Raw genomic sequence first — 23,494 nt, 5'->3', positions numbered from 1 at the left:
ACAGTAAAAACAATCAGGCATGAACTAGAGACTTGCAATGGTGACTACGAGGATGTAGCAAGAAGAAAGATCCCTAGCAGACGATCTGATTGCGTTCGTACAGCAGAATTCCTCGCAAATCTGCAGGAACAGGTGTTGAAGAACCCTGGCATTGGAATTCGGGCTTTGTTCGTGGAGTTGCTAACTGTAGTCAAGCCCTGGATAACAAGGGTAGCCAATGGTAGGCCGTATGTATGGCAGCAGGATTCGGCCCCTTGCCACACCTCTGGGAAAAGTCAAAAATGGTTGTCTGAAAATTTCTACGACTTCACCAGTCCAAATGTTTGGCCTCCAAACTCCCCAGACCTTAACCCCATGGATTATTTTGTATGGGGCGCAGTTGAAAAAGACACCAATCGCACTTCCAGTAATACAAAAGCCCAGTTAATGGATAAAATTAAAACAGTTTTTGCGGCCCTTCCCAGGGAGACTGTAGCATCAGCTTGTTCGAGGTTCCGAAGCAGAATTGAAGCTGTGATCGATGCTAATGGTGGTTATTTTGAGTAAATCTTGTTGATAGTATTGTAATTAACTCTGCCTGTAATGTTTTTTTGTCAATTCATTAAATTTAATAGATACAAAGAAGATTTTCTTTTTCCTTACGAAACTGTCAAATTTATCCCGAACACCCTGTATATATATAAAAATAATCATAATTTATGCTCTTTATAAAGTCTTCCCACGACTTTAGAAAGAATGTTTAGCTAGTTTTACACAGTGTTTAGATTTCTTACATTTGTCTCAGTATTCTCTAAGAGCACAACCTGACTTATTTGCCAGATATATTTGATATGCTTTCTTCTTTTCCTTCACTGCCTCTTAACTTCCTGTGTGCACCATGGAGTTCTGATTTTTCTATCCTTGAAGATAACCTCACCACATGCTTTTTTGGCTGAATCAATCAGGGTTTTCTTCAAGGCTTTCCACTGAATCTCCAAAGTTTGGTTCCTGTTCACAAGCTCTTTCATTTTTTCTTCAATAATCTGTGTATTTTAGTCTACAGTTTACATCTGAGAGTTGTTCAACTTTCATTCGCTTTAAAACTTTCTTACATGTTCTTCTTTACCATATGAAATTCAATTTTATCCTGCTCAAGACTAAATGGTGATAACTTCTAATCTGTACACTCTGGTGTCCTGCAACCGGTAGAAAACATCACTATGGACAATAACATGGTCAAAGAGACTTTTCTTATTCCTTGCCTCTTCTCTCCATGTGAATTAGAGCACATTTTTATGTTGGTACATAGTGTTAGTATGGTCCATGTCTTGAGCAGAAATCCAACAGGTATTTGCCATTACTAGCTTTCATCTTTTTTCCAAATTTTCCCAAAATACTTTTGCATGTCTGACAATTATTTCCAGTTCTGCTATTTAGATCCCCAACAAGGACCAACTTTTCCTTTTTCATTGTGTCAGTTGCTTTCTCTAAATCCTCAAAACATTCCTCCACTTCTACCTTAGTAGAACCCTCTGTGAGAACATGAGCAGAAATAAGTGTCATTGTCCAGTTCCACATTCTCATATTTGCCCACATCACTCTACTTGAGACTGCCTGCCATTCAAAAAGATTAGCCTTGTATTTTGTGTTGAATACTATGGCTACTCCTTTTTCTTGATTGTCATTGCCTGAATATATATATATATATATATATATATATATATATATATATTCAGGCAATATAAATATAACATTTTGTATTTATTGCTCAGAAAGATTTCACCAATTTTTGTCTTTTTTGTTTCAGTCCCCTATTATATCAATCTGGTACTTGTCTAATTCCTCACTAGCTCCATTTCTTTGCCATTCTGGTTTCTTATGTTAATAGTACTGATCTTTAACTCTGGTGATGTTGAGTTGGGGTGCATTTTCAGATTTGCTCCAGAAGTTGACTCTTCGCTGTTTGCCCAGGTTGCCTGAAAACCTTGGGGAGGCCATGCTTAACTGGGTATGCTCCATCTGGAATGAAATTCTCTCATGTTGTACCATCATTTTGTATTTGTGTTTAAGCCAATAAGAATACAATTTGTTTGGCTGAATCCCAAATTGGCAGCCCATCCTCATTTGTTCAGTATCCAAGTAGATACCTAACAGGGTGCACTAAGAGAAGATGAGGATTGGACATTAGGTCAGAACGCTGATCAGTTCTTCGCATTCCTTTAAAGGCTATGGGGAGGTTTCATCTCAGTTATACGGCTTTGACCCTTAAGCGGCCCTTTCTAGAATTCATGAGGGACAAATTTCTTAGGCAAAATAGAGGGAACAAGAGGTTCAAGAGTTTTGGATTTGGTCGTAGCATCAGAAGAGGTGATAATAACTGAGATGACATCTCTCCCAACAGATGGAGAGAGTGACCATGTAGTTTTGACTTGGAAGATGAATAGACATCAGGAGTATCAAAGAGATTGGAACGCATGTAGAATTATAAGGCAGGTGATTATAACAGTCTTAGACATCAACTTGTGGAAGTTTCATGGAAGGAGGAATTGGAAGGTCGGGATATTATTAGTGCTTGGGAAATTGTGAAGGAATATTTGTTAGTTGCAATAGTAAGCTGCATTCCATAAGTGAAGAACACACAATTTGTGTAGAGTGGATGGATGACAAATAATATGAAACAGGAACTGCATGTGAAAGAGAGGCTATGGAAGAGATTTAAGGAGAAGACAGGTGAAGAGCAGATGCATGAAGAATATAAGACACAGGCAAGTAAAGTGACTAGTACGTAAGGAAGGCGAAACTGGAATATGAGAAGACATTGGCCCTAAGATCCAAAGAAAATCCTCGGGAATTTTTTAGCAGCTATGTGGCCAGTAGGAGGAGAAATGATTGTGGAAAAATGACATTGTGGGATAAAAATGGAAACAGAGTGACTGATGCAGAGGACATAGTGGAATTGTTAATGAACACTTTATCGGAGTATATCATCCTGGAGGAGTAAATTTTAGTCTAGAGGGATAGGGCAGGTTCAAGGTTTAGAGGTGCAGGAGGAGAGCATGTTCCAAATACTGAGTACTCTAGATGTCAGTAAAGCTGTGGGATTGGATGGTATTTCACCACGAGTTTTGAGAGAAATGTGCTAAAGAACTGACAACTCCTTTGACATGGTTTTTCAATGAAAGTCTAGCTACGGGAAAGGTGCCCAGGGATTGGAAGGAAGGTAAGATAGTGCCATTGCATAAGGGTGGTAGCAGACTGGAAGTGTAATTATAGACAGTTTGTGTGTCATCAGTAGTTGTAAGATCTTGGAGAAATCAGTGAGGGACCGTATACAGCATTGAGCAGATAAGAGTAATGTTATCTGTGAGAGTCAACATGGATTTGTTAAGGATTGCTCTTCTTTTAGTAATATGTTAGCCTTTTATAATAAAGTTACAAGAGCAATAGATGAGGGAAAGGCATATACTGCCATTTTCTTGGATTTAGCAAAGGCATTTGACAGGGTTCCACATGATAAGCTGATATTTAAGTTGCAGCACATGGATTTGGATGTCAGGTTGGTCAACTGGATTCAGGATTGGCTGTCCGATGGTTATCAGAGAATTGTGTGTGGTGGGGCAGTTGCAAGGTGGCAGAAGGTTACAAGTGGGGTCCCAAAGGGATCAGTAGTGGGACCTATATCATTTAACCTTTATATCAATGACATTGTCAGTGGATTACAGGGGGATATTCAGTTGTTTTCTGATCATGTGTAGCTGGGAAGGGTTATTAGTAATAGTGCAAATGTGGTAGCCCTGCAAGAGGATTTGAATAAACTAGTACAGATGGCAAATGAATGGGAATGCAGCAAAATGTACGGTCTTGAATCCCATTGATATGTAGGGACATATCGATGGGAGACTTCATACTCTATTGGAGGAGTTGTACTGGAGGAAGTAGGGAAAGATCTGAGGTTGATGATTGATAGAAACCTGAAATTCAGGAGACATATTGCAAAGGTGGTGAAGGTAACACAGAGCTTTGCTGCACTGCAATACTGAGAAGGACGCCAACTTGCAGAGATAAAATAGTTATCATTTCGTTGTATAAGACCATGATCAGACCACACTGAGACTACTGTTCTCAAATTTGGTCTCAGATTTGATGGGAATAAATTAACTGTGGAAAGGGTACAAAGGTAGATAACAAAGATAATTATCTGCCTCTGTACAATGTTAGTTATGAGGATCAGCTGAGGGAATGTGGACTGCAGAGTTTGGTAGATAGAAGGAGAGGTGGTTTGATTGAGACTTTTAAAGTGTTGAGAGGTGGTTACAAGGTTGATGCCGGGGAGTTTTTTGCTTGGTTGAACAGTGGGAAGGAGTGATCACAAGGGGCCATTCCTGGAAGTTATTAAACGAAGCTGTGAGCAAAAGGGTTAGGAGTGGTTTAGGCATGGACGGTGGTTGAACCATGGAATGCATTGCCTGATAGAGTGGTGAGAGCGAGAATGGTCGATGAGTTCAAGGAGTGATATGATAGACTGCGTTTTCTAGGAAGGACCTCCCACAATGAGTCTTTTGACTGCATGGAGGCCTGAATAATAATAATCTACACCAATGCCATATACTGCCCACTACCACTAGTATTTTCACAGAAAATCACAATATCCATGCCTACAGTGGAATTCGAACAAGCAGCCTTTTGGCTGGAAAGGGGATATGCTAACCACTTGGCCAACCAGGCTGGCAAGATTGAATTAATGCAGAAATCACATTTCATCTTATACAAGTAGCAATCCATCAGATTAAAATGCTCTGAATTAGAGATAAATGTAGAAAGGATTTTCACTTGGTGAGAAAGTAAATTAAACTTCTCAAGAAATTATATTCCAATTTGCTGACAATTGGACTTCCTTGTCCAATTGTCAGCAAATGAAGCTTGTGAATGAAGTATCTTCACAACTGGAATATTTATATAGGGCGATCAAAGGTAATAATTATATAGTACCTTTGATGGGTTGACAACAATGGTATAATCTTTGATGGACAGCATGGATTTGCTAAAGGGAGGTCATGTTTTAGTAATCTACTTAATTACAATAAAGTGACTACTTCCTTGGACACAGGAGAAGGATACACAGTAATATACTTGGATTTTGCAAAAGCTTTTCATAGAGTACTTCATGATAAGTTGACAGTCAAACTAGAGCAGATGAGGTTGGATATTAGATTAGTGCATTGGATTGGAGACTGGGTATCTGATAGGTATCAACAAGTTGTGTATGGGGGTGCGATACCCAGGAAAAGGAAAGTCACTAGTGGAGTGCCTCAGGGGTCTGTTTTAGGTCCATTGCTGTTTAACTTGTATATTGATTGTATATTGGTGAAGATTTGGATGGAGATATTCAGTTGTTTGCACATGATGCGAAGTTATGATGAACCATGAAGCGTAGTGAAGATGTTGTGGCCTTACAGGAAAACTTGAATAAATTGACTGATTGGGCAAGCAAATGGGGATGTGAGTTCAATATTGCAAAATGTAAGGTTTTAAAATTTGGAAAACAAAGATAGGATGTAGAATTTATGCTTAGTGAGAATATTTTGTTGGAGGTAGAGGAAATAAGAGATCTGGGGGTGATAGTGGGTAAGGATCTAAAATTTAGGGGACACATCGCCAAAATTGTGAAGACAACATTAAGGCTTCTGGGAATGATGCGGAGGACACTGATGTGTAGAAGTAGGGAGATTCTTGTTCCATTGTATAAGGCTTTTGATTAGGCCACACATTGACTATTGTGCCCAGATTTAGTCACCGGATTTTCAGAAGGATGAAGAGACGTTGGAAAGGGTCCAAAGGCGACTGACTAAGGTAGTTTCTGACCTCCGGAATGTTGAGTATGAGGAAAGATTGAGAAGATGTATTTTGCAGAGTCTGGTGGAAAGAAGGAAGAGGGGGGGATATGATAGAGACCTACAAGTTGGTAAGGGGTCGTTATAAGATCAATGGTGTAGAAGTTCTACAGAGAATAGTGGGAGATCAGGGGAGAACCAGAGGTCATCCCTGGAAACTGTATAAAGAGAGTGTGAATAGGGGAGTGAGAGACAGGTTTTTTTCGTGCAGAGTTGTGAATGATTGGAATGCCTTGCCTGAGAGTGTGGTGTCTGCAAGGAGTTTGAGTGTGTTTAAGACACGGTATGATGAGAGGTGTGTGTGATAAAAGGACCTCCCAGATGAGTCTTTGACTCCATGAGGTCTTGTTTAATAATAATAATAATAATTATGAATTTCATTATAACAAAAAGAATACCAATAATAAATAAAAAAAAGTTATTCAATGTTTAAACTCCTTCATGACTTATGAGCCACCCTATATAGAGGGTGTGACATTACATCAATTGCTAAAGTCTAGGCATTAACTTTCTTTTAATGCACAGCATTACACACTTCTGAACAGTGTGCTTAATGGGATACCAAGGCAATGGGTGTGAAGTCATCAGCCTCTCTACACAACACACACACTACCCTGTTGTGAAGATCGCTCACGTGCAAACTGTTTTACTTACCCTTAGATAAAGAATTAAATCAGAATATAATTCTTCACAAGTATAAACAAATAGTGGATATTTAAGATCCAACATTATTTCAAAGTCAGATGTATGAAGAAAATTTGAAAGTTTCAAAATTTTGAACAGAGAGCTTATGAGAATACAATTCTTGGCATTAGAGATGTCTTAGCTTGCACTACTACTTAACACATGAGCTCTGCCCAAGCATCAATATATGCCATTTACTAGTGTATTTGATAAAGGTTTCACTGGCCTGACAGCTCTTTCAAACTGGTTGGTTCTCTTAAGAGACCTGGCAGGTACAATGTTCAAAAAACTCAAGTTCCAAAAACTTGTAAAAGTGACATTTAAAAGGCTGCTGTCCAGTATCTGCAAACTCATAAGTGCTCCTAAAAGGGTCACTGTCTAGAATCTGTCAAATTCCATTTGGCGACCAAGCTGAACTTCAGCACACAACAATCAGAGGCAGTACAAAACTGTGCAAGCCTTCACTTGATGAGGTGGCAGACATGCCACTAAAGTGCACAGGCATACCATTATTTTTGGCAGCCAGACAGAAAGCTAAGGAGAGCAAAAATACCCTCTCATACTTAAGAAATCCAATGTCTGAGTTGGAGTTGTTAATGAACTCAGTCAGCACATAATAGTAATTATCAAAATAAAGAGTCGTATGGCTTCATTTCAGTGAAGTAAATTATATAGAAATAATGCACATTTAAAATTCAATATTATTTCATTATTTTCTGTATAATTTATTTTGCCAAAATGAAGCTGAATGGCTTTCTTTTGATAATTAAAAAGCATAATTTAAAATTAAACGCTGGAAAGAGTTATAATTAATGGAGTTGACATATTGATGTAGTGATTCCATAGGATGACTCAAACAGAGGCATATTGCCAAGGTAGCCAAAACAGCACATCAGAAGCAGGAACAGGACAGTTTCTCTGTAAGGTTTTAATAAGGTTAAGTTAGACTAATGTGCACAAATCTTGTCACCTGGATTCTATACAGATGAAGAAATGGTAGAAGATTGACAAAGATTGTAGCATGTCTTTGGAATTTATTTAATAGATTGAAGGTCAGTTATACATACTGATGAAATGTTTATTAAATAATTGTTCTGCGCATCACTTGCAATGCTTATTATGTTACCAAAACTATCTATCAGTGTTAACCTTTCATAATTATTCTTATTGCTTGCCATATAGCAGAATTCACATGAAAATTATGGCATATTGACTGGAATGATGAGATAGCAACTGGAAGTAAAGAAAATGAGTTTCTTGAGTTTTTGAGGTATAACTACCTCAGACAGTATGTAACAGAGAGCACACGAGGATTGAGGGACTTGGATTTGGTCATCAGAGGATGTAATTGTAAATGAGGTGTCAAATCATCCATCAATTGGTGAGAGTGACCATGAGGCGATTGCCTGGGTGGTTGTCAGCAGTGCGAGGACCTCTGTCAGAAAACGGTATATGCGGAACTATAAGGGGGTGATTATGAAGAGCTCAGGAGACAGCTTACAGGTGTAGCGTGGAATGAGGAGTTAGCTGGAAAAGAGATCAATGCAGCTTGGGGGATTTTCAAAAACTGTTTAGTAGATGCAATGTCTAAATACAGAGAAATAGGGCATTGTGGAGGCAGCATAAGAGAAGTGGAAATAACCAATTACATGAGGTCTACAAAGACCAAGCAAGGAGGGTGACTGGGTTGGTGAGGGTAGCTAAAGAGAGTTATGAACAGCAGTTGACTAATGAAGCCAAAAAGAATCCTAAGGAGTTGTTTTGATATGTAGCCAGCAAAAGAAAAAATAATTATATAAGGATGACATTGATTGGAGAAAATGGTATAAAGACAGCTGATGCAGAATGTGTGGTGGAGATACTTAATGAGCAGTTCATAAAGATCTTTCAATCTTGTGAATGTGACTTCATGGAGAGATTGAGAGCAGTTGATGATGAGGAGAGACTGACTGTAGGTGGGCAAGAGGTGTATGGGGAGTTGAGTTAACTAGATATTAATAAGGCTGTGGGACTTGATAATATATCACCACATATTCTGAAAGAATGTGCCAGGGAGTTGACATCTGCCTTGACATATTTTTTTAATATGAGTCTTACACTCGGTCAAGTTCCTAAGGAGTGGAAGGAGGGCAAGATTGTGCCACTTCATAAAGGAGGTGATCGAACTCAAGCATCAAACTATAGGCCTATCTGTGTGTCAGATGTTGTTAAGTTATTGGAGAAGCTTGTGAGAACTAGGATCCAGAGTTGGGTTGATAACAATGGTATTATCTTTGATGGACAGCATGGATTTACTAAAGGGAGGTCATGTTTTAGTAATCTACTTATTACAATAAAGTGACTGCTTCCTTGGACAGAGGAAAAGGATACACAGTAATATACTTGGATTTCGCAAAGGCTTTTGATAGAGTACCTCATGATAAGTTGATAGTCAAACTAGAGCAGATGGGGTTGGATATTAGATTAGTGCATTGGATTGGAGACTGGCTATCTGATAGGTATCAACAAGTTGTGTATGGGGGTGCGATATCCAGGAAAAGGAAAGTCACTAGTGGAGCGCCTTAGGGGTCTGTTTTAGGTCCATTGCTGTTTCACTTGTATATTGATTGTATATTGGTGAAGATTTGGATGGAGATATTCAGTTGTTTGCAGATGATGCAAAGTTGGGATGAACCATGAAGTGTAGTGAAGATGTTGTGGCCTTACAGGAAGACTTGAATAAATTGACTGATTGGGCACGGAAATGGGGATGGGAGTTCAATGTTGCAAAATGTAAGGTTTTGAAATTTGGAAAACAAAGATAGGAAGCAGAATTTCTGCTTGGTGAGAATATATTGTTGTAGGTAGAGGAAATAAGAGAACTTTGGGTGATAGTGGATAAGGATCTGAAATTTATGGAGGACACTGCCAAAATTGTGAAGACAACACAAAGGCTTCTGGGAATGATGCAGAGGACACTGACATGTAGAAGTAGGGAGATTCTTGTTCCGTTGTATAAAGCTTTGATTAATCCACACATGAACTATTGTGCTCAGATTTGGTCACCATGTTTTCAGAAGGATGACGAGATGTTGGAGAGGGTCCAAAAGAGACTGTCTAAGATAGTTTCTGACCTCTGGAATGTTGAGTATGAAGAAAGATTGAGAAGATGTAATTTGTAGACTCTGGTGGACAGGAGGAAGAGGGGAGATATGATAGAGACCTACAAGTTGGTAAGGGGATTTTATAGGATCAATGCTGAAGAAGTTTTACAGAGAATAGTGGGAGATCAGTGGAGAACCAGAGATCATCCCTGGAAACTGTATAGAGGGTGTGAGTAGGGGAGTGAGAGGCAGGTTTTTTTTTGTGCAGAGTTGTGAATGATTGGAATGCCTTGCCTGAGAATGTGGTGTCTGCAAAGAGTTTGAATGTGTTTAAAACATGATATGATGAGTTGTGTGTGTGAAAAAAGTACCTCCCAGATGGGTAATAATAATAATTTTTTGCCTGACTTGTCAATCTCTTCTGATACTGCACTATTTCTTTACCATATGTATAATTCTATACATATGGTTTCCCTCAGACTTCATCAGACACTGCTGTATACCATACACTCTCCCAGAAATTTTCTGAAACTACAAATTCATGTTGCTCCTGTAATTATAGCTCATCATCTAATAAACTATGCTATTTCCATCAATACATTTCCCCATTTTTCAAGAGACTTTTCCCAAAAGAGGCAACCTCTTGCTACCATTCACCTTAAATCTGGTTTCCCTAACACTCATCTGCAAAGAGAAAAGAATCTCTCTAAAATGCCTATATCCTTTCAGTTCAAATTCAGTCCCTCTCATATACATCTGATCTCAAATGCACTACAAACATCCACATATTCCAGACCTCTTTCAACACTTCTGGCATCGTGTCATCCATTATTGATGCTCTTCTCAATTCTGTATAATTGTATTTTGGCAATACACACACACACACACACTACCTTCCCTCGCAGACTTCTGTGCTGCACAATGCTAACCTTGGATGTGTTGCCATCCAATTTATGCTCTCTCTCTGACACACACACACACAGTTCATTCCTACCAACCATCACATATCATCCACATTCTCACTATAGTCTCACACACACACACACAAAAATTGTTCCTCTAGTCAAACAGTGACATATTAATGTTCACACCATGAATCACCGAGTCTCCATATATTACTACTTTCTCACAGATCCATTCATTCCTTGCCAACCAGCATCTGACTTTACTGCAACACTCTCCTCCCTCCTTGTTCTCTGAATTATCTCCTTCTCCCATCTCTTTTACTTGCTTCTGTACTCTATGCACCACTGGCACACCCAGGGACTGGGGCCAAGGGTCCTGGCCCCCCAAAAGAAAAAGAAAAAAAAGACTAGAAAAGTTTCCAAAAATCTTTTACTAATTAAAATTATTTTTTATTATTATTATTTATGTTGTGTCGTGTCTTCTATTTCTACACTAGTTATGAATTACATCGTGTCATCCACTATTGATGCTCTTCTCAATTCTGTATAATTGTATTTTGGCAATACACACACACACACACACACACTACCTTCCCTCGCAGACTTCTGTGCTGCACAATGCTAACCTTGGATGTGTTGCCATCCAATTTATGCTCTCTCTCTGACACACACACACACAGTTCATTCCTACCAACCATCACATATCATCCACATTCTCACTATAGTCTCACACACACACACACAAAAATTGTTCCTCTAGTCAAACAGTGACATATTAATGTTCACACCATGAATCACCGAGTCTCCATATATTACTACTTTCTCACAGATCCATTCATTCCTTGCCAACCAGCATCTGACTTTACTGCAACACTCTCCTCCCTCCTTGTTCTCTGAATTATCTCCTTCTCCCATCTCTTTTACTTGCTTCTGTACTCTATGCACCACTGGCACACCCAGGGACTGGGGCCAAGGGTCCTGGCCCCCCAAAAGAAAAAGAAAAAAAAGACTAGAAAAGTTTCCAAAAATCTTTTACTAATTAAAATTATTTTTTATTATTATTATTTATGTTGTGTCGTGTCTTCTATTTCTACACTAGTTATGAATTAGCGGTCACATAAGGTGGTGTTACATCGGGGGTTTGGACGTTCTTTCTTTATTATTCTATAATTTCCTTTAGTTTTATATCTTAACTTACATGTATCAGAAATCAATCCCTGGCAAATTATTTTGAGATCAACTGTGCCAGCCAGTAGCTAGTTTCTGATACTAAGGTTTACTCTAGTTAATATCTCGACAATTTGGTTGAGTATAGCGATCACGTGGTGTGCGGTTGTGGCTCCCCCTTTACCTTGCATATAGTATCCCCCCCCCCCCCACTTACACAGGTCCGAACTTTTCTAAGTGGTAATTCAGTCTCAAACACAAGAACTCACAAGCTTTGATTTAAAAGAATACATTTAATTGAGCTAAAAATCATATACAGAAATCATGAAATAACAACATAAAAAACAAGTTCATGCACAAATACTCATTCAGCTGCAATAAGCTCACTCAATTATTCTAAGCGTTAAAATCACTCTCACACATTTCTTATCACACAGGCATATATGATTATATTCCAAGAGCATCAGTTAATTAATCTTATCTCTGTACTTTGCATTAGTATTAAGTGATGCTTCAATGGATAGGCAAATTTTGGACAATACAGCGTAAGCTAAATGCACATAATATGTTCACTCAATTTAACAATTACTATCTTAGTTAGAGTATCAAAATTCTTTGCTGTGAAATTTACACAAGTTATAGGGTTACTGTAAAGAACAGGCCCTTCACAGATTTATATAACTGTCTTACTATAGTCTCTCTCTTACACAAAGGTTTAACTTTGACAGGAAGGTCTCATCACAAACGGTTAGTCCAAAAACGGATCACCTGGTTCTAGCAGGGCTGTGCTTAAAGTTCTCCTTCCTTTCGTTTCCTCTTGTTCTACAATACTTGATATATATATAAGGTAAAAGATATGCACCTTATCGGCTATTTTCCGTAGTGAAGTGGTTCCCTAACTTAGATTCCGGGTTTTCCTCTGACGTGGCAGGATTCCCTTATCAGTCCGTTGTCTATCTCTTTCCTTTCTTCTCGAAGTATCGCCTTCGCTATCCCTGCATTGGTGGCAGATTCACCAATGGCTCTGTCTGCTGGCCTCCCGATGTTCTGTCGGACATCTTGTGCACATCGGGTCCCACAGCAACGTGGAAAGTTGCTGGATACCAGGGACAAGCTTCCTCAGCCCTCACGACCTTTGAACAGGAACACAGGAAAAATGCAGGAACAAGAGACTCTTTTAAAGTGCACGCCACTCCTTATATCTCATCTGCGAGTGCCCTCTCTTACTGTCTTCGTCACTCACTTATCTATCTCTGATTCATCAGGTATCGATGGCATCATATCCTTTTCTCGATGTCTCTCTTGATGGAACTATTACGGCAGGGGTTACCCGATGACTATGTGGGTTTTCTGCTGTGTCAGTGTGATCTGCGTAGTGATTTGACCCTCCGTTGATATAACATATGACTCTGATTTGTTCAACATAATTTTCCCATATTGGGCATGATTCTAAAATAGTATTTGGACTACTATACAACAATATTATTAACTCAGTTGATATACCTTTTGATTATAATTTATTTATTACTTCATTACCCCTGCTCTTGAGAGTATAAGCATGTTTTTATCGTAAGTCACTATTTTCTCATGTTGGGTCTGAAACAAATGGCTGACTGATAGTGGGCAAGTTATTTCCGACACAACAGTGGGAATACCCTCTGGCTCTCAGGAATCACGGCTGTTGTGAAAGCAAGGGGAGAACGAAGTAGTGATCGGGCGATACTTTCTCCGAGCTAGGCCAGAGATCAAGGGTATCATGTATTGGCGATCACTGCAGATGCTCAGTCATAGGTTGTATGCAATGCATAGTATGTATTCTCAAATCGTCTAAGATTAAATCCTGAGTGCATCACTGCTGTGCACTTTCTCTTCTGTCCTCTCAACTGGTTCTTCTATTCTCTCTCCCATAACCTTCTCTAGCTTTCTCTATTGCTTGTGTCACATCAAGCCTGTGGATCTGCTGAGAGTTGATACCATTCTTCAAATACTTCATATTTCCAGTCACACTACCTGATGTGAAATCCATGGCCACTTCACACTCACTTTCCTCCCACCTCAATCATGCTACTGCTGTGCACTTTCTCTTCTGTCCTCTCAACTGGTTCTTCTATTCTCTCTCCCATAACCTTCTCTAGCTTTCTCTATTGCTTGTGTCACATCAAGCCTGTGGATCTGCTGAGAGTTGATACCATTCTTCAAATACTTCATATTTCCAGTCACACTACCTGATGTGAAATCCAGGGCCACTTCACACTCACTTTCCTCCCACCTCAATCATGCTACTGTTATCCCTCTGACAGAACTATTTACATAACACAACCATCACAGCTAATGAAACCAGAGATACTGATGTCTAAATCATCCAGCTCTTCCCACTGTATGTTTCAAGCAAACACACACCTCTCCAATTGCTCTTACCTGCAAGATTTAAAAATCTTGCAGGTAAGAGCAATTTTGGTCTGACCACTCCTTTTTCCTGATTCTGACTCCTTTTCCACAACTTTATGCATTCAAACACTCTGTACAGCCACCACAACCAGCAATTGTATGTTAAATGGCTGATGCTGCTACATACATCCTAGGTAACTGCATTTGTTAGAGAAGAAAAATGGTTAGAAGTGAAAGCAAATAAAAAAATCCTCATGTCATCCTAGTGTACCATTTTTTAAGTGCATTATTTAAAATAATTATATTAGCTTCACTTTACCTAATGTGATACTCAGAGAGAAAATGCTTCAAGTGATCTATAATCCTTTGTCCTCCATGTTGAAGTATTGTTATGCCACTTGCTATCTTGAAGCCTATATATTCAAAATATAAAAAGAAATTATAATTGATCTACAAAAATTAATAAAAATTACTAGAACATTTTTTTTAATAATCAAGTATGATGTTCACACTGGTTCTGACTATTAATTACTGTACAATATTAATAGTAAAGTTTAGTTCATGTTTGATAGTGCTTATCTTCAATTCTTTAGTTCCAGTTACATAAATTTATTTTTCATAAAATCAAGCATGACATTAGTGAAATCGTGGTTTCCTGATAAAATCAGGCAAGCCATCTGATTATGCATATCATGCAAATTTCAGCAAAAAAAAGTTCTGTCCTAGAGTCATGAAGGACATGGCAGTAAATCTGAGCTGTGCTTAAAAAAAAAAGTGTATAGTGGGACTTCTGTCATGAATTTATTATTATTATTATTATTCAGGCCTCCATGGAGTCAAAAGACTCATCGTGGGAGGTCCTTAATAAGAACATAAAGTCTGTCAAGATTCATCGAGAGGAGGTGCCCCCTAAGAAACACAAAGTCTATCATACCACTCCTTAAACTCATTGACCGTTCTCCCTCTGGCCACTCCATCAGGCAATGCATTCCACAGTTCAACCACCCTCTATGCAAAGAAACCACTCCTCACCCTCTTGCTCACAGTTTCCTTTCGTCACTTCCAGGGATGGCCTCTTGTCATCGTTCCTTCCTGCTGTTCAACCAAGCGAAACAACTCCCCAGTGTCAACCCTGTAACCCTATCTCAACAGTTTAAAAGTCTCAATCATATCACCTCTCCTTCTATCCCCAAACTCTGCAGTCCACATTCCCCAAACCGATCCTCATAACCAAAATTGTACAGTCCTGAAACCATCTTTGTCATCCGTCTTTGTATCCTTTCCACAGTTAATTTATCCCCTTCAAATCATGGGGACCAAATCTGAGAACAATAGTCTACATGTGGTCTAATCAGAGACTTATACAATGGAATGATAACCCTTTTATCTCTGCAGGTCAGTGTCCTTCTCATAATTGCAGCAATCCTCTGTGTTACCTTCACCACCTTTGCAATATGTCCCCTAAATTTCAGGTTTTTATCAATCATCAACCCCAGATCTCTTGTCTCCCCTACTTCCTCCAGTATAAACTCGTCCCATAGAGTATGCAGCATCCCATCGATGTTTCCCAAACCTCAAGACCTTACATTTTGCTGCATTAAACTGATACCCCATTCATTTGCCCATCTATCTAGCTTATTCAAATCCTCTTGCAGGGCTACCACATCTGCACTATTACTAATAATCCTTCCCAGCTTTGCATCATCTGCAAACAACTGAATATCCCCTTGCAATCCACTGGCCATGTCATTGATATCAAGGTTAAACAATATATGTCCTAGTACTGAGTTCTGTGGGACCCCACTTGTAACCCTCTGCCTCCTTGAAACTGCTCCACCATACACAACTCTGATACCTATTAAACAGCCAATCCTGAATCCAGTTGACTAATCTGACATCCAGATCCATGTGCTGCAACTTAAATATCAGCTTATCATGTGGCACCCTGTCAAATGCCTTCATTAAGTCTAAGAAAATTGCAGTATATGCTTTTCCCTCATCTAATGTTCTTGTAAGTTTATTATAAAAGGCTAGCATATTGCTAAAACAAGAGGGCCCTTTCACAAATCTATGTTGACTCTCACAGATAACATTACCTTCATCTGCCCAATGCTTTATACAGTCCCTCACTACTTTCTCCAAGATCTTAACTACTGATGACACACAAACTGGCCTATAATTAGACACTTCCAGTCTGTTACCACCCTTATGCAATGGCACTATCTTACCTTCCTTCCATTCCCTGGGCACCTTTCCCGCAGTCAGACGTTCATTGAAATGCCAGGTTAAAGGCACTGTCAGTTCCCTAGCACATTCTCTTAAAACTCATGGTGAAATACCATCCAGTCCCAAAGCTTTACTGACATCCAGATTACTCAGTATCTGAAACACACTCTCCTCCTGTACCTCTAAACCTCGAACCTGCCCTATCCCTCTAACATTAAAACTGAATCCTTTTGGATGAAATACTCCAATAAAGTGTTCATTGAGCAATTTCACTATGTCCTCTGCATCAGTCACTCTATTCCCTTTTTATCCCACAATATCATTCTTCCACAATCATTTGTCCTCTTACTGGCCACATAGCTAAAAAATTCCCTAGGATTTTCTTTGGATCTTAGGGCCAATCTCCTTTCATATTCCAGTTTTGCTTTCCTTACCACACTAGTAATTTTTATGGCCTGTGTCTTATATTCTTCATGCGTCTTCTATTCCATGGCCTCTTTTTCACATGCAGTTCCTGTTTAATAATGTTTGTCATCCACTTTATTCCAAATTGTGTCCTCTTCTTCACTCGTGGTATACAACTTGCCATTGCTGCTAACAAATATCCTTTCACAATTTCCACGCACTAATGATATCCCGGCCCTCCAATTCCTCCCTCCATGAAACTTCCCAAAGTTGACGTCTAAGACTATTATAATTACCTGCTAATTCCACATAAATTTAGCTAAATTTTTTTTCAGTAATACAAGTGTCCTTCAGTGATGCTGCTTTGGATTTTAGTTGTTTATATTGTGTTATTTTTGGGTTACCGAGAAGGCGAGGTCAGAATTGGACAGATCTGAGGTGGAAAAGAAGATAAGTTTTTGTTATTTAGTATAGTTAAATACAGGCAGTCCCCAGATTACAAATGAGATATTTTCCTGAGAACATCTTTAAGTTGGATTTGTATGTAATTCGGATCCCTGATGAACAGCACATATGCGGTAATATCAAGAATAATACTATAATGGCTCATATGTGGCAATAATACAGTGTAATATTGTAATAATAATAATATTAATAAGTACTATAATAATAAGTTACAGAAACTATTGTGCCCTTTCTTTTAATTCAAACAAAGAGAACATAAAAACAATAAAAGAAAACATAAAATCTTGTCTCCTATCATAACTCATACAAAAAGTTATGATAGGAGACGAGAGAAATTTCAAAAAAAGAATACTAAAGGTTTATCGTTATCTTGCTTACTGGACGGGGCATTTCTGAGGCAAGAAGGTAGGCTAACATTAATCAGAAGATAATGATGGAGATAGTGCTCGAGAGAGGATGGACCTGGTGCTGGAGAATCAGAATTTGATTCTGTTTCTGGAGCTAACCACTGAAGTCTGTTTCTTGAAAAAGGTATCTAGGGTTGTTGTACAGCCTTTTCTTTTTTTCATCATAAATGGCCTTGTAGCAGCTGGTGTTCTCACTAACTGCATGGTAAACCTTTGTAAATTGCTGAATGTTAGAATCTTGCTCCTCAAGGTTAGCAACGAGACTAAAGGCTTCAGCTAATTCTTTTGTCAAACTTTCTTGGCTATGGATCCTCTGAATTTTCTTGTTTCTATCAGCTGCTTCTCTATCTCCATAAGGTTTTCATTGGTTAATTCTTGTGTGAATGGGACTCTAGTAAGTCAATGACATTTTCATTGATGTCTAGTTGCAGTGCAATGCAGCTATCCACGACAGCTTTTGATGACTGCAGCGATGTCTTAGGCTGCTTGGAATGATAAAAGAGAATAGTGTGACAGGAAGGGTAGTCAGTGTGTTGCCCAGGTATGACTGTGGTGAAATGAGGCAGAGAGGAAGGATTATGAATGATATGCTTTCTGAAATGTGTGAGGAGATGGGAGTACAGTTTGGAATGTGTGGAATGAGTTTGAGGGACGAAGTGAGATGTATGGGAGCAATGGACTGAATTTGAGTGGTTATGGTGTGAGTCGCTTGGAGAGACTGCTGCTGGAAGGTAGAGAAGTGAATAGAGAGAATGTATCAGATCGAGAGGGAGGGATAACGTGGAAGAGCAGGAGAGTAAGACAGGAGAGATTGAAGAGGTGGATATGAATGGGGAAGTGAGTGGTATGAGTATAGAAAATGAGAGCATGGGTGTGCAAGAGGAGCAGGGAAATGGGGAGGCTCAGGGTGGCCAGGGGTACACAGAGTGAGAAAGGTGGATGCTCCAAGAGGAGGTGAGCGCATGTGCAGGCAGGAAAGGAATGGGATACCAGGGATCAAGAGGAAACAGTTGGAATTGAAAAGGGATCTAAAATGAAGAAGCAGAAAGAGAAATGGTCCCAGTCGAGCATTGAGAGATCATCGAGTGAGTGGTATCAGTGGTATTCTGGATCTTGCAATTGTAAACTGTCTTACTTTATCCAAACAGGCAGGACAGCAAATATCAGAATTTCTGAACACAAGGACTACATCCGGTTTCACAAGTACAGCCATTCTGGTCTTGCAGACCATGCTCTGGATACACCCCACAGAATACTATGGAAGAAAGCTACATTAATACACCGTAGCAAATACAAATTCGAAAGCCTATTTATGGAATCAGCCTCAGCCCTAAGAAACTGTCCAAACCTCAACAAATTCGGTTGTATGCGACTGCCCCAAATTTGGGAGGCATACATCAGCAGACCTTCAGCCCAACGACCAAAAACACCTATTAGCCCGCTAGAGGGCACCATCAGGACTTCTAGGAGAACAATAGCTTCATCCTTTCATTCTCATTTACTGTGTTGTAGTGCCTGCGTTCACGTGCCTTTTTGTAAGTTCCTTTTGAAAATGGCAATGAGACGTTGCCGAAATATCAGAAATACTGATTATGAAGAGCTCAGGAGACAGCTTGCAGGTGTAGCATGGAATGAGGAGTTAGCTGGAAAAGAGAAAAGTGACTGCTTCCTTGGACAGAGGAGAAGGATACACAGTAATATACTTGGATTTCGCAAAGGCTTTTGATAGAGTACCTCATGATAAGTTGATAGTCAAACTAGAGCAGATGGGGTTGTATATTAGATTAGTGCATTGGATTGGAGACTGGCTATCCAATAGGTATCAACAAGTTGTGTATGGGGGTGCGATATCCAGGAAAAGGAAAGTCACTAGTGGAGTGCCTCAGGGGTCTGTTTTAGGGCCATTACTATTTAACTTGTATATTAATGATATTGGCAAAGATTTGGATGGAGATATTCAGTTGTTTGCAGATAATGCAAAGTTGGGACGAACCATAAAGAGTAGTGAAAGATTGAGAAGATGTAATTTGCAGAATCTGGTGGACAGGAGAAAGGGGGAGATATGATAAAGACCTACAAGTTGGTAAGGGGTTGTTATAGGATCAATGGTGGAGAATTTCTACAGAGAATAGTGGGAGATCAGGGGAGAACCAGAGGTCATCCCTGGAAACTGTATAAAGAGAGTGTGAGTAGGGGAGTGAGAGGCAGGTTTTTTTCGTGCATAGTTGTGAATGATTAAAATGCCTTGCCTGATAGTGTGGTGTCTGCAAGGAGTTTGAGTGTGTTTAAGACACTGTCTAATGAGATGTGTGTGTGTGATAAAAGGACCTTCCAGATGCGTCTTTGATTACATGAGGTCTTGGGGTAATAATAATGTCTTCTGTGAAGCCACAAAATTAATCATCACAGAATTGAGGGCATAGTTTGTTCTATACACCTTTAACTGTTGAACTGCTTCACTTCCTCCTAAGAATCAACAATGTTTTTGATGGCATCATGCGTTATAATTTTTCCAGAACACTCTCAAGTCATCACTTCATCTTCTGTAGCCCTGACTGTTTGCAGGAATGTTTGCTGTAAGTAATAGGCCTTAAATGCAGAAATGACTCTCTGGTCCATTGGCTGTAGATATAGTATTGGGTGGTAAAAATACAACCTTTATATTAGGGTGAAGGTCATCTAAAGATGTTGGATGTCCAGGAGCATTATCCAGCACAATCAGAAATTTAAAGGGAATTTTCTTTTCGAAAAATAACATTCCACAGGAGGAATAACACAGTTCAAGAAGCAATCTTCAAACAAAGCAAGTGTTACCCAGGCCCTTAAATTTGAATTCTGAATAACAGGAAGAGCTGTATTAATAATGCGGTGAAGTGCGGGTTTGTTTACATGCTTGGAAGAAACTACTTCTCGAATTATTAATTTAATAATTCTTATGGGGACCCTTGGCAGCTCGTTCGTAAATATGGAACACCGTAAGTCGGGTTGTCCATAACCTAGGGACCACCTGTATACTTTATACTTATAGTATTGTGTAAGTAAATTATCTTACAGTAGCACGTATAACATAGTATACTAGGGCATTTAGTATTTAGCGTTTAGTTGTAGTAATTCCTAAGTACTATTTGAATGATGATGGCAGTCTGCAGTTCATATTACAAATGGCGTGTCACCAAGTCCTACCCCATTTAAGGTCTATATTTTATGTAACATTCTACAGGATTTTACAAGTACCATGGGCTAAAGAATTAGGATTAATACTGGCTGAGAAAATGAAAATACGAAGGCTATATATGACATCAACAAAACCTACTTTTGATTAAATGGATGAAAAGTAAAATGCAAAAGGATGAAATTGTAATGATTGTATTAAACCACTTGGAACAACTTGACAGCAAAAAATGTTTCTTTGGGCACTCAGCTAGTTTGATGAAGTAAGTTTCATATTATCAAGAGTTACAGTAAATAGAAAGAAAAAAAAGAATTAAGATAGACAGTTAACAATCACAACATAAATATTTGATAAAAGGAGACTAACAATGGAATGCACATTTGTCCTGCATACACTAGTTGATACAGAATGAGTATTTAATGCAAAGAGAGGGATATGAGGGATATTGCTATTTGCATTTGATGTACAGTTACAACTAATGATGATTTCTTAACAAAATTTTGGCTGATTGATATATCAGTGGTGTCATGTGCCCATTTTGGTTGGGTGTGTGCTGTCATGGCTTATGCAACTGCACTACAAAATTCACATCAGATTGACATATGATTGCATTTTTATCGATGTATGAAAGTTTTAAGAGTGTACAGCACATCAGTGCTCAATTTAATTGATTTAATGCAATTAATTGTAGGATAACTTTGAACACTTTAAAATTAAATTATCAATTAAATTAATTAACATCAATTAAATGTAAGCAAATCTGTGGAGAGTGGGGGACAATGTGTTTGTTTTAAGATGCTGCATATTAGAAAACAATGAAGAAGAAAATAATGAAGGGGAATGCTATATTTGAATTACTCAAAGGTGTAAAATTTGGAAGAGGAGGATGAGACTTACCTCCTCTGATTACAATACTGTTTCCCATTGGTTTTCTTTTAAATATAGTTTTTTTTTCTTTGTTCTCAAATTTCCGCCTCAAATTTAACACTTCATGCACGCAAAATAGATGAAACTCAGAAAACAAAAGCAGCAACCCATGACAAATGACAATGTTCAATTGAATTGGTTGACACAATAACCAATCACAGTCTCTAGGTGCTATTGTCTCAGAGCTCACCCTGCCTCACATTCTGAGTGGTTAAAACTACTAGAATGCTAAGAATTTGACCCACTGCACCATCTGTACATTTTTTCAAAGGGCTCAAATGGTGTATGTATTTTGAATACACACCTGGGCTGTTAACACCAATGTAAAGAATGTTTATGCATTGAAAAGTGTCCTCTTCATTAAACATTAGTATATTGTATTTAAGTTTAGGAATCATGCGAAGTCTGAAAACAATTAGGGGATTCTTTAATGGGAATAAATGAAACACATAATATCGGTAATATTGCTATTTGGTGGATAAGCACTACACATCTAGCACATCCTGAATATTCGCCCCATATAAATAGCAGGGATTCTACATGAGATTTTGTAACTTATGGTGCAGTATTATTGTGGATGAGGCGGAAATTTGAGAACAAAGAAAAAAAAAACTATATTTAAAAGAAAAAAAGAAGAAGAAACTTGTTAGCATTACATTAAAAATCTGCATATTATATTTCTTTAGGACACATAAAAAGGCATGCTGTTACTAAAGAGTACGTTACTAAAGAGAGTAGAGAGAATCCAGAGAGAGAAAGAAAAATTTGCTTGGCAAGTTTGTCATTGAAGTGTGAAAATAGCTTCTGAAATCTCTAACTGATATTCAGTAGCTAATTACCAATTACAGTATCTATGGGAAATATCCACAAAATCACATTACTGGAACTGAATGTAAAGAGAGTGGAGTGAATGAGCATCAAATGAGTTATTGATCATGCTCAGGATATCATTTTAATACTTAAAGTGTAAAGTTTTACAATTTATATTCTCATTTTAGTCCCTTATCCAAGCATAAACAAAGTTTTCATGTGAAGTATCTCCACAGCCAGGCTATATGTATATAGAGACTTTTGATTTCACATTGGTATCCCATAATGACAAACATATTTCCTTTCATACAAGCATATTGTTCTGCATTATTGGAATGGTCACTAACCAGGTTGGTTTCGACCTTTACTGACATTTCGTTAGTGAGATCCAGGAAGATAAGCAGGTTAAATCAATGCAGTGTCATATTTTCTATATACAAGTATCAAAATGGTGTAAAGTGAATAGACTGACAGCATGAAAACTGAAGTTTGGTAGACAGAAGATGAAGGAATGATAAAAATTGATATGATAGATAGTCAATCTATACTTGATTGGTTTGAGTTTTAGATATTCTTTTTTAATCTCATGCTTTCTTCCATTCCAAAAAAAAAACATATTAGTATTATGTAAAGTTGATTCTCTTGGATTTTTTTTATATTAGTTATATTTATTGTATGCATTAGCATGGGGATTATTACTGTTTTTATTATTACTGTTCTTCTGTAGAAGGAGAAATAATTGGGTTTAAATGGTTTTAGTTTCTTTGCGCACTCTTCCTGCAATTTCTTAACAGGCAGTATTGGGCTCGCCGTGAATGGAACGCCTAGTACTGTTAGGGGCTGAGTTTGCAGGACAAAACCATAAGGAAGGTTATTTCTATGGAAATTTCCAAAAATTTTAATTTTTGTCTTTGAAGTATTAACGCGAAGACCACTGGCCATGCTGAATTTTTGCAAAATGCCGAAATAAATGTAGATGGACTCA

The 23,494-nt window shown here is 38.4% G+C and overlaps 1 protein-coding gene across 3 annotated transcripts in view; it reads right to left on the bottom strand.

The window, feature by feature from the left end:
* Positions 1 to 23,494, bottom strand: part of LOC150108820 (actin-1-like) — a 379,189-nt gene that overhangs the window by 97,434 nt on the left and 258,261 nt on the right. For all 3 annotated transcript variants that reach the window (XM_090403503.1, XM_090403511.1, XM_090403519.1), the window contains one exon: positions 14,417 to 14,510. In XM_090403503.1, coding sequence (XP_090259629.1) covers positions 14,417 to 14,510 — 94 coding nt within the window. The remainder of the gene's footprint in view (positions 1 to 14,416; positions 14,511 to 23,494) is intronic.

Source organism: Typopeltis vanoorti, chromosome 2 (genome assembly GCF_054136105.1).
Source record: "Typopeltis vanoorti isolate ZY-2024b chromosome 2, IOZ_Tvanoo_1.0, whole genome shotgun sequence".
In the NCBI taxonomy this organism is placed as follows: domain Eukaryota; kingdom Metazoa; phylum Arthropoda; class Arachnida; order Uropygi; family Thelyphonidae; genus Typopeltis; species Typopeltis vanoorti.
This window is presented reverse-complemented; position numbering and strand designations above follow the sequence as displayed.